Source organism: Myotis nattereri, assembly GCF_964212035.1.
Source record: "Myotis nattereri genome assembly, chromosome: 14".
In the NCBI taxonomy this organism is placed as follows: Eukaryota; Metazoa; Chordata; class Mammalia; order Chiroptera; family Vespertilionidae; genus Myotis; species Myotis nattereri.
This window is the reverse complement of record NC_138089.1, coordinates 27954648-27969163: the sequence shown is the minus strand read 5'-3', so window position 1 is coordinate 27969163 and position 14516 is coordinate 27954648. Positions and strand designations below refer to the sequence as shown.

Below are 14516 nucleotides of genomic sequence, written 5' to 3'. Positions count from 1 at the left end.
TGTTGCATTATTGTTTATAGATAAAGAATGCTATTCCCAAGAGATTGACTCTCTTGTAATTCACTCATTTATTTTTATTCAGTTAAGTTTACTGAATCCCTATAGTATAACACAGGGCTAAAAGATGCAGAAGAATTTCTGCTTCAAGGAAGATTGAGTGGCACAAAAGAAGCAACCCCTGCGAGGCTAGGAATAATACACCAGCATATCAGAGCCACTTATAATCACACATTATCTGTTACCATACCCCAAAAATGTGGATAAATAACCTATCTTTACCTTATTGCAAAGTGCTAGTTCTGTTATTGAGCTTCAGTTAACATTTGTAATATTTGAGGGAGTTCCCAGTTTGAGAGTATGGCCCAGAAATGAGTCTACTCAAAGAGGTGAGCATAAATTCCTCTATTTATGCTATTTCTCTTAGCTTAGGAGGTGGTGTTAAAGTGCAAATCTTCGAAGCAGATGTCATCTTTATTTGGGTGTAGCCCCAGGTTGGTCCCCAAGCCAATCTATAGTGCTCCTTAAAGACTAGAGATTCTACCTACGTGAGGATACAGTGCAAAGGCAGCCACCTTCAAGCCAGGAAGAGGGCTCTTTCCAGAACCTAACCTTTCTGGCACCCTGATCTTAAGACTTCTAGCCTCCAAAGCTGTGAGAAATAAACCTGTCATATAAGAAAAAAGGTTAGAGAGATTCTGAGATAAGGAGGAGCTTGGTCCATTCCAGTCCCATCTGAGGCTGCATTGATTTAGAACTACCCTACATTATTTCTTGGATAGACAGCACCTGAAGACTGATTGGAAAATAGGGCTGCCGTCTTTTTTCTTTAGGACAAAACAGGACTTCCCAGACCTTGTTTCAGGAATTATATTAAGGGATTGATGATTTACTATTGGAAACAAAAACAAAGAAAAAAGGCTGGAATAGTCTTCTGGTAAACAAAGGTTTGAATGGTGGTGGTCTCTCCCTACCTGAGGGTATTCATCATTCAGGATGATGGGCCTAATTAATTAGACAAGACATGAGAAAGGAGCTGGGCATTACATTTTACTTCAATGTATCGATTTTTCTGTCTTGTATATTCTAGGCACCGAAAGAGTGGTCTCAGAATAAATATTAAGACAGTCAAGTCAGCTGTCAGCTTTTATTTATAGAGCCTGCAAACTACAGACTTGAGCCTATTGTTTATTAATAGAAAAATGCATTTCATTTGTGATTCCTTTCTATTTATCTTCTGGATTGAAGTAAGCAAATGATTAAATATTGCCACTGTAGCAGTATTTATAACCTGTTTTATAGGTTCTTTAGGATTTTTAATAGGATTTAATACCACAAAGTCCAATTTATTGCATATTTACATAATGAGATTGCTATATTTCATTGTGTAAACCAACCAACCTGGATTCCAATAATAATAGAGCTCTCACCTTGTTTAAATATTTTCCTTTTGTATGTTTTTTTAAAATCCTCTTTAGTAAAAAAGCACGTTTAGATTGGAATACTGATGCTGCCTCCTTGATTGGAGAAGAACTTCAAGTAGACTTCCTGGATCATGTTCCTCTCACCACACACAACTTTGTAAGTTGCAGATCTGTTCTCTCTTTGTGGCATAATTGAGTGTTTTGGCTAGCAGGAATTTCTCCAAGTTAATAAGCATATATCTAAAGCTTTAATTATGCCATTGTTTTACATTAAGGCAGTTTAGGCTTCATTAGTCACAGATATACTTTAATTTCTAGGTATGAATATTACAAATGTTGGAAGTACAATTCTTTATTTATGAAATCTATTGGGGGTCAAGAAAGAAATTATTTTGTCTTTTGCCACCTTTCATTTATTCAGCATAATTTACACGTGTTCTTGTCGCTCCAGGCTCGGAAGACCTTCCTGAAGCTTGCCTTCTGTGACATGTGTCAGAAGTTTTTGCTAAATGGATTTCGATGTCAGACTTGTGGCTACAAATTTCACGAGCATTGTAGCACCAAAGTACCTACTATGTGTGTGGACTGGAGTAATGTCAGACAACTCTTGTAAGGCATTATTCTTTATTAACATAATATAAGGGTTGGGGATGTATAACATCACTTGAGGATGCTTATTGTATATTTGACTGACAAGTCAGGGATTTGGACTTGGTAAATGAATTATCGTGACTAGAAACCATCTACTTTAGAAACATGACATATCTGAAACCAGTGAGTTTTAGTGCAGCATAACTCTCTAAAATGAGCAGTTAGGGCTGTTAATCCGTCATAGAGAGATTGAGATACCACGATTCAGTAATGCAAAGAACAAAGGGATACAGGAACCAAAACGACAGTGTCAGCTAGTAGTTCGCTAATAGACACCATCTTCACCTCAAACTGGAGAAACAGTTTTGAAATTATTTGAATCTAAAACCTTAAAAGACATTTGTATCCCTCAGGAGATAAACCAGTTATCAAAATGTATATCATATAGAAGAAGTATCTTTTAGTAAGGTTTAAGTTAAAGGTACATATTCCAGAGTGCTTTTTAAAACTCAATATAGGAATATGAAAAGTCAAAGTCTTATCCTTTTTTGAGGGATAAACTAAGGGAGTGTTATCATTAAACCACAATGGGAACATCTTTTTTACTTTTGTGGTAGTGACATGTTGCTTTTACAGAGACCTTGTATAGGATAAATGGCACAAGCTTTGGAGTCCAGCAGACATGGGTCAAAATTTTGATGTTGTCAATAACTATAACTACCTCTGAGCCCCTTGATTCACTTATCTGGGGGGGAAGAAGGTTATTACCTTCCTGGCAGTGTTCTTGTGGGGATTACCTGAGGTAATGTGAAATTGCTGAGCATAAGTACTCATCTCACCACCACTTCTCTTATTTATGACTTTTGGTGCTGAATGTGACTTATTCTTTATATTTCAGTCTTTTCATCTATGTGTTTCTGAGACAGAATGTTTCCAGAAAAGCTCTACATGATTTATGTTATAATGTGCCTTACTGGAGCTTTAAAAAATATTTTGACATAGTTGGACATTGGGCCAGTATTTCCTAGAAACACGTAGAGCCTGCATGCTCATTGGCAGGTCAATATTGTTCACAATTTGTGGTTATTCAAACCCAGTCATTTGGGTTGATGGTCTCTTTACTCTGGGTAGCCTAAAATGATCAAAGAAAATGTGAATAGGAAAAGTTCAGTTTGAGGAGCTTTAATTTACAAGGAAGTCAGGCTGACTATAAAATAACTACAAGTCTATAAACTAGTCTTTCTCTGATTTCATTTAGATTGTTTCCAAATTCCACTCTTGGTGATAGTGGGGTCCCAGCACTGCCTTCTTTGACAATGCGTCGGATGCGAGAGTCTGTTTCCCGGATGCCTGTTAGGTAAATTTTTTTACTACAGCTTTTTTTTTTTTTTTTTTTTTTTTTTTAAGTTATAATGGGGACTTAAGAGGTGGGATTGCATCCTGAATATAAAAGAAAAGGTTTTTTGGGTGTTTTTTTTTGCATTCTCTCCTCTCTCTGTAAACCCTTTGCTATTTTATTGGTGTTAGAGAAAAATGTGGAACTTTCTTTTTGTGGTCCTGTGGTTCTTACATTCTGGAAAGTGACTCTTACTAGAGGTTTCTTCTATTATCATGTATGCCCCTTAATATCTCATCATATTTTAAAAACCTTGAGATTTTTGCTGCCTTCAGTATGTAGTGAGGTGAGCCTCAGGGGAAGGGTCCCAAAACTATGTAAAATGATGTAATAAAACTTTTTTAAAAAGCTTTTTTCTTATTTTAATATATTTTTATTGATTTCAGAGAGGAAGGAAGAGGGAGATAGAAACATCAATGATGAGAGAGAATCATTAATCGGCTGCCTCCTGCACACCCCCTACTGGGGATTGAGTCTGCAACTTAGGCATGGGCCCTTACCGGAAATCGAACTGTGACCGTCTGGTTCATAGCTCAGTGCTCAATTACTGAACTTATTATGGCCTTGCATTGCTAAGACCATGGTATTTAATAGACTGCTATCTTTAAAAAGAATCTAATTACATATGTATTTTTTGAGTCTTCAGTTTTATACAAAAATGTAGATGATCAGCTTGATCAAAATGAAAGCTTGTTCACAAATTTGCATAAATATTGTAAATACAAAGACTCCTGAAACAACATACTTTTGATACAATTTTCATTTTTTAAAGGGATGCTAACATTAAATTTTCTGCTTTGTAATCTCAATGCCAAGACATTCTACTTTAATAGTGTTTCTTTTCTGCAGTTAAATTGAAATTCACAGGGATAATTGAAACATGCAGACAAAACCTGGTCAGCAAAGGTTAAAAATCCACTTTTTGGTGGTATTTTTATGTAAACACCCTTTGTTATGCACCTGTGATTTTGAACATACTTTTTCTTTACTGTTTTCCACCTTTAAAATGAGCGTTTGTTGACTTTACATCTTGCTTGTTACATGTGAATTTGAAACCTAAAGTAATAGCTACCTCTTTGTAAAAAGTCTGACTTTAATGTGTATACGATCATATAATATTTAATGGCCTTTATGAAACCACCATAGAATTGTTAAAAGTAGCATATCTTAGAACAAGAGATTTGTATCGAAATAGTATCTGGATATATATTTGTGTATGATTTTGTTTTCCTTGATAATTTGAAAAGCAAGTCTGACCAAAAAAACTGTACTTGCTTCTGAAGATTTCACAGAAGAAACCAGGCCTCTGAGGTTATAAACATTGAATTACCTTCGAAGGCAATTTTTCAAGGCAATAGAACAATTTCCACTAGAAAAACTAGCCTTTTATCCCTTGAATTCATGCATGGGTTATTTGAATCTGAACAAAACATCTTTAGAGCAAATAGTGAAAATGTTATATTTAATGTGTGTTTCCATTCTGGTTGGTGGGAGAGTAGCATTGGCTGCAAGAGGCGAGTGATTAATTCACAGTTAGATATTGCAACCTAAAAATGGAATTCACGCCCTAACTGGTTTGGCTCAGTAGGTAGAGTGTCGGCCTGTGGACCAAAGCTCCAGGTTTCAATTCTGGTCAGGGGTACGTACCTCGATTGCAGGTCCTCCCTGGTCGGGGCAGCCAGTCGATGTGTTTCTCTCACATCAGTATTTCCTTCTGTCTTTCCCTCTCTCTTCCCCTCTCTAAAAATAGATGGAAAAATATCCTCAGGTGAGGATAAAAATAAATAAATAAATAAATAAATAAATAAACTCATATTAACAGACTTTGTGAGTTGGTTATGGAAGGAGAGGTAGATAAAATGCTGGCCTTTTTGTAGATGTGCTCAGCAGGTCTAACCATTAAATAATTTTCCTTAAAATTCTCTGATTTAGTTTCTAAATTAAACTGGGCAAGTTCTAGCTAGCTTAGGTTGGCAATGCTAATCTGCTCTTTTCCAGAGATGGTCTGGAGTATTCTCTAGGCCAGGGGTTCTCAACCTGTGGGTCGCAATCCCTTTGGGGGTCGAACGACTCTTTCTCCGGGGTCGCCTAAGACCATCGGAAAACACATATATAATTACATACTGTTTTTGTGATTAATCACTATGCTTTAATTAACGTTCAATTTGTAACAATGAAATTGGGGGTCACCACAACATGAGGAACTGTATTAAAGGGTCGCGGCATTAGGAAGGTTGAGAACCACTGCTCTAGATGTTGTTCTTTTCCCATAAATTCCAAGAGCATGTATTACTTCCTTTTCAAAAATTTGCATGCTAAAGCATCCACACAGGAAAAATTTTAAATGATGCATATTGAAAGAACATTTTGTAAAAGGTTGTAATGTAGTACAAGTAAGTAGGGTTTACCACAGAGTATCTTTTTTCCTTTTTCTTTTTTTAAATAATGTGTATTGATTTTTTAGGGAGAGGGAGAGGGAGATAGAGAGAAACTTACCAATGTGAGAGCACAACATTGATCAGCCGCCTCCTGCACCCTCCTCCCTCCTGAGGATTGAGCCCACAACTCAGGCATCGAGCCTGCAACTCTGTCAAGTGCCGACAGGGATTGAACAGGCAACCTTTCAGTGCACGGGATGATGCCCAACCAATGAGCTACACCTGCTAGGGTGTCCCAAGGATCTTAATAAAGTAGGTAGTTGAATGACTTTTCCAGTGGGGAGGCATGCATGTCAGTCATGGAATTGTCTTTCTTCTCCTCACTTAGTTCCCAGCATAGATACTCCACGCCCCACGCCTTTACATTCAACACCTCCAGCCCCTCCTCTGAAGGTTCCCTCTCGCAGAGGCAGAGGTCGACATCCACACCTAATGTCCACATGGTCAGCACTACCCTACCTGTGGACAGCAGGATGATTGAGGTAATAATAGGGCCCTGTGGGTGGTGATGGGAATCAGTCAATTCGGGTGGGATTGACTGTTGTGCCAGAGAGTTGGGTTTCAAATCTGATAAGCACTTTCTCAGATCTCTGAACTTTTTAAATTTCTTTTTTATCCACTACATCTTTAGATTGGCTGAGTAATCTGGTTGGTATATCATTCAAGTGGAGAACTAAAATTTCCTGAAGAAATGTTAACACTTGAATTCATTTTTTCCATGTTAGATTTGAATAGGATTTCAGTGAGCTAGTGAATAAGCTAATAAGTAGTTTCATTTTGGTGTGGGAAAGGAAATAATAGTGATGGAGAACTACAAACTCTGAAAGACTTTAAATGTTTTTATTTAGAAATCAAAGGGTGGTCAGGATTTTAATAAGCAGGTATTTAGGGAGATGTAAAAGTGCCCAAAGCTAGTGCTTTCAAACTGCCTTTTCTTTTCTTGGCTTTTGGTATGTTCTATTTGTTTGGTTTGCTTTCTAGTTCACCTTTAATAACAACTGAATACACTTAAAACTACTTCCTTTGTTCTTCATTCTTCTTTATTTCTCATTGCTTTGGACTAGAATAACAGCCTGAATGCTTCTCCCAGGGCGTGGTCCAGAGGATTTTGTTTGAGGGGAAGAGTAGGTATTCTTCTTTATGCCTTTGCTTTCTTGTCAATTAACAGGATTGCTAAGACTGTCAAGACAGTAGACTGTCAGAAAGAAAACAATCACTAAGTTAAATTTTATATTTATTGTCAGACTTGCTTTTTCTTTTTTGGAAATAGAGCACATATGAGTAAAAAAATACTGTCTGTGGTATTGCTGACAGGTGAAATTAGTTTCTCAAGTGTGATTTTGAAGCTAAGGGCATTAAAATTTTTTTAAATCATTTCCAATCCAAGACCAATGCTAGCTAGATTTATTTGGTTGGTACAGCACCACTATTCTATTTATACCTTGTTTAAAAACCAAATGTGTCAGTTTGGTTGATATGCCCTGAAAATCCTTTGTTAAAACTTATCAGAGATAACTGCTCTCTCTACATCATGATTTGTTCCTTGAAGAACCTCAGGGATACCTGCCACTTCAGGCGCAGCTTACCTCACTCAACCCTCAAATCACTTGTCCTACCAATCAGAGGCGGCAGGAACTCAACAAAAAACTTGGCTTCTGATATGGGGTCTAAGTAGTCATTTGTCAGGAGGGACACACTTCGAGTATCACAGGATTATTGTGAGGAGGTCATGTATATAGAAGCTGTGAATTTTATTTCTATTTCTTATCATAATTAGCCCTGTTAATCATATGGTAATATATCCGTTACTTATTTTTTCTATATGACTTGTTCCTGTGTAAATACTCTAATATTTAAAGGAAACATTAAAAGTGAAAATTTTTTAATTTTTACTATAAAATAACCAGCACTGCCATGTGCTTAATCCTCTCTGTACTTTATTTATTTAATCCTCACCTGAGGATATGTTTTTATTGATTTTAGAGAGAGAGGAAGGGAGAGGGAGAGAGAAACATGAGATAGCAAATTTTGATTTGTTTTTATCACATATGATTCAGCATTCTTAAAGTATACATTCTTGCTTTAATATTTAGATTCCAAGATGTTTGAAAGGTCCCTTTTAGGATAAATAAGTCCAACTGTAGATATTAGTACAGAATAAAATATGCTGTATAGAATAGATATAAGGAAGAAAATTACTGTGACATTAAGAAAAAATCCTAGTGTATGGGAATATAATCCTGGTCAATAAAATTCATTGTGCCATGCTTTAACTAAAAACAAGTAATAGATTAGTTGGATAATAAAGCTGTAGCTGCTGCGTATTTAATAAAATTCAGGTTTATTTTTAGCCAATATTCTCCCCTCCTGGCAGCCATCCTGTTGTACTTAAAACCATACAAATTCCTGGACTTCCCACCCGCTCTCCCAAACATGCTTACTCAGTCCTAGTGGGGATGGGAATCTGTGACATTAAACACCTCTCTAGGTGATTCTTGAAGACTTGCCAGGTGTGGGACCCCAGATCCAGGCTTTATTGGTGAACTGTGAAGATGCTTTGGTGGGGCTGCCAAAGGCCAGGAAGGGCAACTTGGTTTATGATTTTTCTTTAAATCTTGTGAAGATGTTACGGAGTGGCAGCATTCCAGTAATAGTTGTGTGAAAAAAAGTATCTTACCTTAACTATGGTGACACAGAGAGAACAAAGAGAATAGGATTTCCCAGAAAAACACACTTTTTGAGGATGTGGGGGCCAAGTGGTTTTATATTGTTACTATTTATATACTCTTAAGTGAGGATATATAAATTGAGTACTTAGGTCTTGTGGAGGGCCTTGTGATTTAACTTTCACCCAGTTTGTGATAAATTCTACAGATAGCATTTGACGTCTTACCCACATAGAGAGTAACTAATTTCAGAGCTTACCCATAAGGTCTGAAGAGCATTTTGTGGTGAACGAGCTGAGATTCCCTCGTGACCATTTCTTGTTTTAGTTCTGCCACTCACTGGCAGTGTGACCCTGGCCAGGTCTTTTGACCTGTTACACTGCTTTCTTTTATGTAAAATGTAAGTATTGGACTAGGAGATTATGATCCTTTCATCTTTCCATGATTTTTAGGCTTGGATAAAGTGATAAAGTCATGGCTCACTCGTATCAAATCCAGCTTCTGGCCAATGTGCCCTGATGAACTCCTACAGGAGTAAGAGTGAGCTTGCCACTGAATCCCCACTTTTTTTGTTGCCTTACGGGAGCAAGATCCCCAAGCATTGGAAAGATCTTAGCTGATAGTACCTTTGCTAGCCTTCCTTAAAGTGTATGTTTGCTGTGTGCATTGCCTTCTTCTGAGATAATTTGGTTTTCATCATATATGAAAAATTAACATCAGTCCTCCTAATATTTGATAACAATCTTAGAAGTATTAGGCAGTGACATTTGGTGAATTTAATTGAAGGAAAGTGTATAATTAGACTGTATTTTAGAAATTTTGTCATCTACTTTGTTCTTGCAAATCCTCCCCTCCCTCTTCCCCAGAGAACATCTTTTCTAGTGCCGAAATTGACCAGCTTTCCTTTTCTGTTTCAGGATGCAATCCGAAGTCACAGTGAATCAGGTACTTGTCCAAAGTCTTAGCAAATAGTAATGGGTTTTTGCTCTTAATGTTGTGTATCATCTTTTGGCTTATCCATGTGTGGATTTTGTTTATCTTGTCTATTAAGCCTCACCTTCAGCCTTGTCCAGCAGCCCCAACAATCTGAGCCCAACGGGCTGGTCACAGCCCAAAACCCCTGTGCCAGCACAGAGAGAGCGGGCACCAGGATCTGGGACCCAGGAGAAAAACAAAATTGTGAGTATGGCCAAAGTATCTCCTGCAGGTTAGGGTTCAGTAAGAAAAACTTAGAAATGAGAATGCTTTTAATTTTGGGAGGCAGGGGACTCTAATAAAAAACATTTGATGAATCCTTTTATAAATGTCAGTGCCATTTTTGGTATGCTTGCATTAGGAAAACTTGCTGGTTTGTTGTAAGGGAGGGTGCAACTAAGGTGGTATTTTCTGAAAAATAAAAATTGGAATTATAGTTAATATGTTTATCTTTAAAAGGTATGAGAATAGATGGAGTTGATCTTTTCTTTGAAACTCTTGTTAAATAGACCTTTACCATTCCATGGAATGTATTTAATATCTGATTGTTTCAGAGGCCTCGTGGACAGAGAGATTCAAGTTATTACTGGGAAATAGAAGCCAGTGAAGTGATGCTCTCCACTCGGATTGGGTCAGGCTCCTTTGGCACTGTTTATAAGGGCAAGTGGCATGGTAAGTTTGGGGCCTTTACTTCAAGGGATGAAGTCAAGTTTCAGTACAGAGAGCATAGGAGGGGGATAGGATTCAGCAAGCTCTGTAGCTCACAGCAGCGCTCTCTAGGAGCAGTGGTTCTCAACCTTCCTAATGCCATGACCCTTTAATACAGTTCCTCATGTTGTGGTGACCCCCAACCATAAAATTATTTTTGTTGCTACTTCATAACTGTAATTTTGCTACTGTTATGAATCATAATGTAAATATCTGATATGCTATATGTGTTTTCTGATGGTCGCGACCCACAGGTTGAAAACCGCTGCCTAGGGATACTGGATTACATCTGAAGATTGAGTTTAATATTTCAGTGAGATTTCATAGCATTCATTTTAGACTCCACAATGCTGTAATTGGTATAAGGTTGTCAGGATAATTAGAAATTGGTGAACAAGAGGTGAGCCCTAAACGTCAGGGAATCTTCTTATAAACGGACTAGAGGCCTAGTGCATGAAATTCATGCACAGGTAGGGTCCCTAGGCCTGTCTGGCGATCAGGCCCAATCTGTAGGGCGACCGGTCGAGCGATCGAGGGGCCCCCACTGGCACCCACCTTGGCCGGCCTGGGGCCTGTGGGCAGGAGGCAGCTCCTGCGTTGGGCATCTACCCCCCTGGTGGTCAGTGTGTGTCATAGCGACTGGTTATTCTGCTGTTTGGTCAGTTTGCATATTAGGCTTTTATTACATGGGATTAAATACAGGCTGCATGAGGGACATGCTTTGAAGCTTCTTAAATGAGTAAGAATCTGCTGCTATGAGGGGAGCATGTATTCTAGAAACTTAAAGCTGGAAAGCACCTTAGAGATTTTACATGTAAGAAAACAGGTCCTGAGAGGGGAACCATCATGCCCCTGGTCAAACAGCTGGACACAGGAGAGCCAGGAGCCTCCTGCAACAGCTTCTCTTTGCTCTGCCCTGGGATTGGCTGTGGGAATCCCAATCAAATAGGGAAGGAAGCTTTCAAAGGCTCACTTGTTGAATCTATGGAGTTGTTAGTATTCTTATTCTAATGGAAACACTTTTTTCTCTTGGAAGGAAATGTACTATTGCAATGTCTGTAGCCACAACTTGTATATTTGGCAACTAAATACTTGGCATTTTCTGTTAGGTTTTTAATGACTCTGGCTTTAGGATGTTAACATCATAAGAAGTATTGCCTTTTAAAACGCTACATGTTCCTAAATAGACATCTCTTATAAATTCAGATTTTTAAAAAGCAAAAAAACCAAAGCAAGCAAACAAAAAGTAAAAACACCTAAAGTGCCTACATGCCTATATTTCTACTTTGGATGCTCCCATATTATCTTTATTTGTAAATGGGCAAAGATTGAGAGAGGTTAAGAGCATCACGTGAACAGAGCATTAAAATTCAAGGTTTTGAAAACGAAGAAACACCTCCAATATTACTTGAACCTTAAGTTCACGAATATGAGTTTGCCACTTGTAACTAATCATCTGACAAATTTCTCCTTTAAGGGACTGGCACAGGAGTGAATGTTTGTAAATTACATGTAGGATGACTCCTTTTCCTTGGAAAATTCTATGTAATATACTAGTGGCCTGCCTGTGGGTCTCTGAGAAATTACACTCTTGCAGAATATTATCCAGATGGATGTCCCAAATGTCTAAGTGATCCCTTAGGAAAGGAGAGAGGTGCTTGTACCTGAGACAAGGCTGAGAGTAACTGCAGGAGTTAGAGCAGTGACTATTGCTTTAATGCTTCCATTAGGAGCATTGAATCATTTTTATGCCACATTTTTTTAAAGCATATGCTAAAAGCCAATAGATGCAGTGTAAATTGTGCCCAAATTTAAGTTTCCTGATTGAGCACATAATTTTTAAAGCATTAGATTTGCCACAGTTCTGCTTATGAGCTTGTGTTTTTTCTCAATCATGTGAGCTTTTAGACTGTGATAAGATGTATTTGTTATAGTGTTACTGCCATAAAGTCTGTTAGAAGGTAGATAATGTCTAATGCTTTTAAGATTCTAGTTGTATTTTTTATTATTTTTTAAATTTCTTTATTGATTAAGGTATTACATATGTGTCCTCATCCCCCCATCCCCCCCACCCCCCGCAAACCCCCCACTCATGCTCTCACCCCCCTGCTGTCTGTGTCCATTGGTTAGGCTTATATGAATGCATACACGTCCTTTGGTTGATCTCTCCCCCTTACCCCACCCTCCCCTACCTTCCCTCTGAGGTTTGACAGTCTGATCGATAAGATTCTAGTTTTTTAAAGTCTGAAAAGTCAGCCTCTCAAAAAGCGAGCCATGATCTCTGAATAAAGAAGAAAAATGGGTCAAGGAAACCATAATTTCTAGATTGAGTGTTTTGTGCTGTACTCTCCCTGCCACTCCCTTTGTTACTGTTTTCCTGGTTCCTGTATAAACTGTTTTATTCAATTTATTAGTGAGAGCTATTTTGATGATTTTTGAAAATTTTTTATTCTGCCTAGCAGGTGTGAAAGTAAACAGAAGGGTCTCAAAGCAGCTGAGATGGAGACCTCGGGTCCATGAACTAAAAGCTCACTCACTTTATGTAAAGAGGCGGCCCTGGGGTTCAAGTACAGAGCCTCCTCTTAAGAACAAGTTTGGGGTCTGATTTGTTAGTCTCTGCTCAATACAAACAACACATTAAAGGGAATGAAGGTAGCAATAGAGGCTGTAGACTGATTGCAGAGACCATCACTGACAGCATGAGAAGAAGGCAGCAAAACCCTCATGCAGATCTCTCAACTGGAGAACCGTCTTAGGCCACTTAGTGTGAGGCAAGCAGTCTGGTATAACCCTTGTCTGGGGATCCCCATCTCAGCCTAACACTGAAGTTTATAACTTTCACTGAGTCAATAAGAGGAGGAATGGTGTTGGTTCTATTCTGTTCTAGAAATCAGGGTGTGTGTATAAGTTTTAGACAATCCCAATGGGGAAATGAATTGGTGTTTAAAAAGGTTAAAAACATTCCAAATTTACCAATGATAACAGCTCTTCTTCTCCAGTGACAAATGAGATATCAACATCTCATTAAAAACACAACCTATAGGAACAGGTCTTAACTTATTTGTACTATATTTGCTTCTGATTTTACTATTAAGGGAAAGTAAGGAGTTCTGGTTAACTACTTCATGTAGCTACCCTCCATAAAAAGGCTGACTACCTTTGTCATTCATATTACTTGCTAATATGATAAAGTACCGTCCTTTAGATGTTGGAAGATTGCCAGCTGTAAAGGTATTTGGATAGTTTGGAGAGCAGTCTATTTGAGCCGGGACCTAATTCTACAGACTTGCCTGGGGGCCTTAGGCTGGGCCCTGAGTCCTGACTTACCTGCCAGAAACTGATTCTGAACCTGGGCTGCGAACAGCTAAGTCCTCAGTGTACCCACCAGAGGCTGTCCCCACTTCCCACTCCAGAGCCTCAGACAGACAGCTTGTTAATTCATAACTTATCTTGCTTACAGTTGCATCTTAGAATTCATTCCTTTGCAATACTTCCTGAGCATTCTTCTAATACCAAGCATTCTTGTAGGGGCTTAGGAATGAAGCAGTGAACAGATAAAAATTCTTTCTCTTAATGGAGTTTATATTCTGATGAGGACAATAACCAAGAAAAGTAAAGTATATAGTGTATTATTATAAGTGCTAAGCAGAAAAATGGAGGAAAGCAGGTATTGAGTGGCAGGCCCAGTTCAGTTTTTGTAGGTTGGTAGGGGAGGAGTCTGCTGAGGAAATGGCATTTGTATGAAGCCTGAGGGTGGTGCAGGTACCTGGGAAAGCAGCAGCAGCAGGTGCAAAGTGGGCCACTCACCTGGCCTTGATGGCTTCAGTAGAGTCAATGAGGGGAAAGGCTAATAGGAGTGAGGTCTGAGGGTGGAGGTTGTAGGATCCCACGAGAAATCATTCCAACTCTAGGCAGTTCCTACCAAGTGGAAAACTGGTTTTTTGTTTTGTTTTGTTTTTGGAAAACTGTTCTTTATATGAGTTGAACTCCACTTTCCTATGCTTGTCCATTGTCTCTAGCAGACTGACTGCCTATCATGGAAATTCTTAGAATATTTACACGTAAATGAAGTGGGGTCATATAGAGTCTCTGGTTTCAGTGAGAATTGACAAACAATCTGTTACTGTAACTGTTCACTGTAAGCTGGCTGGCAGATGCATCTCTGTGGGGGCCATAGGACTGCCTTTGACCCTGCTCAATGACTTGCATGAAGACTCAGGTATTGTGGGTCTCACACAGAGTTGTGATATATCTTTGGATAATAGAATTTAGAGAGATGGGTGGATTTGAACGGGCTGTGATGATGGAACAAAGAAAATAA

At 38.5% G+C, this 14516-nt stretch overlaps 1 protein-coding gene across 1 annotated transcript in view; it reads left to right on the top strand.

The window, feature by feature from the left end:
• The window catches only part of RAF1 (Raf-1 proto-oncogene, serine/threonine kinase), a 74950-nt gene that overhangs the window by 52681 nt on the left and 7753 nt on the right, over positions 1–14516 (top strand). The window contains exons 4-10 of the mRNA XM_081105651.1: positions 1476–1578; positions 1873–2030; positions 3271–3369; positions 6175–6328; positions 9430–9457; positions 9564–9691; positions 10042–10159. Coding sequence (XP_080961777.1) covers positions 1476–1578; positions 1873–2030; positions 3271–3369; positions 6175–6328; positions 9430–9457; positions 9564–9691; positions 10042–10159 — 788 coding nt within the window. The remainder of the gene's footprint in view (positions 1–1475; positions 1579–1872; positions 2031–3270; positions 3370–6174; positions 6329–9429; positions 9458–9563; positions 9692–10041; positions 10160–14516) is intronic.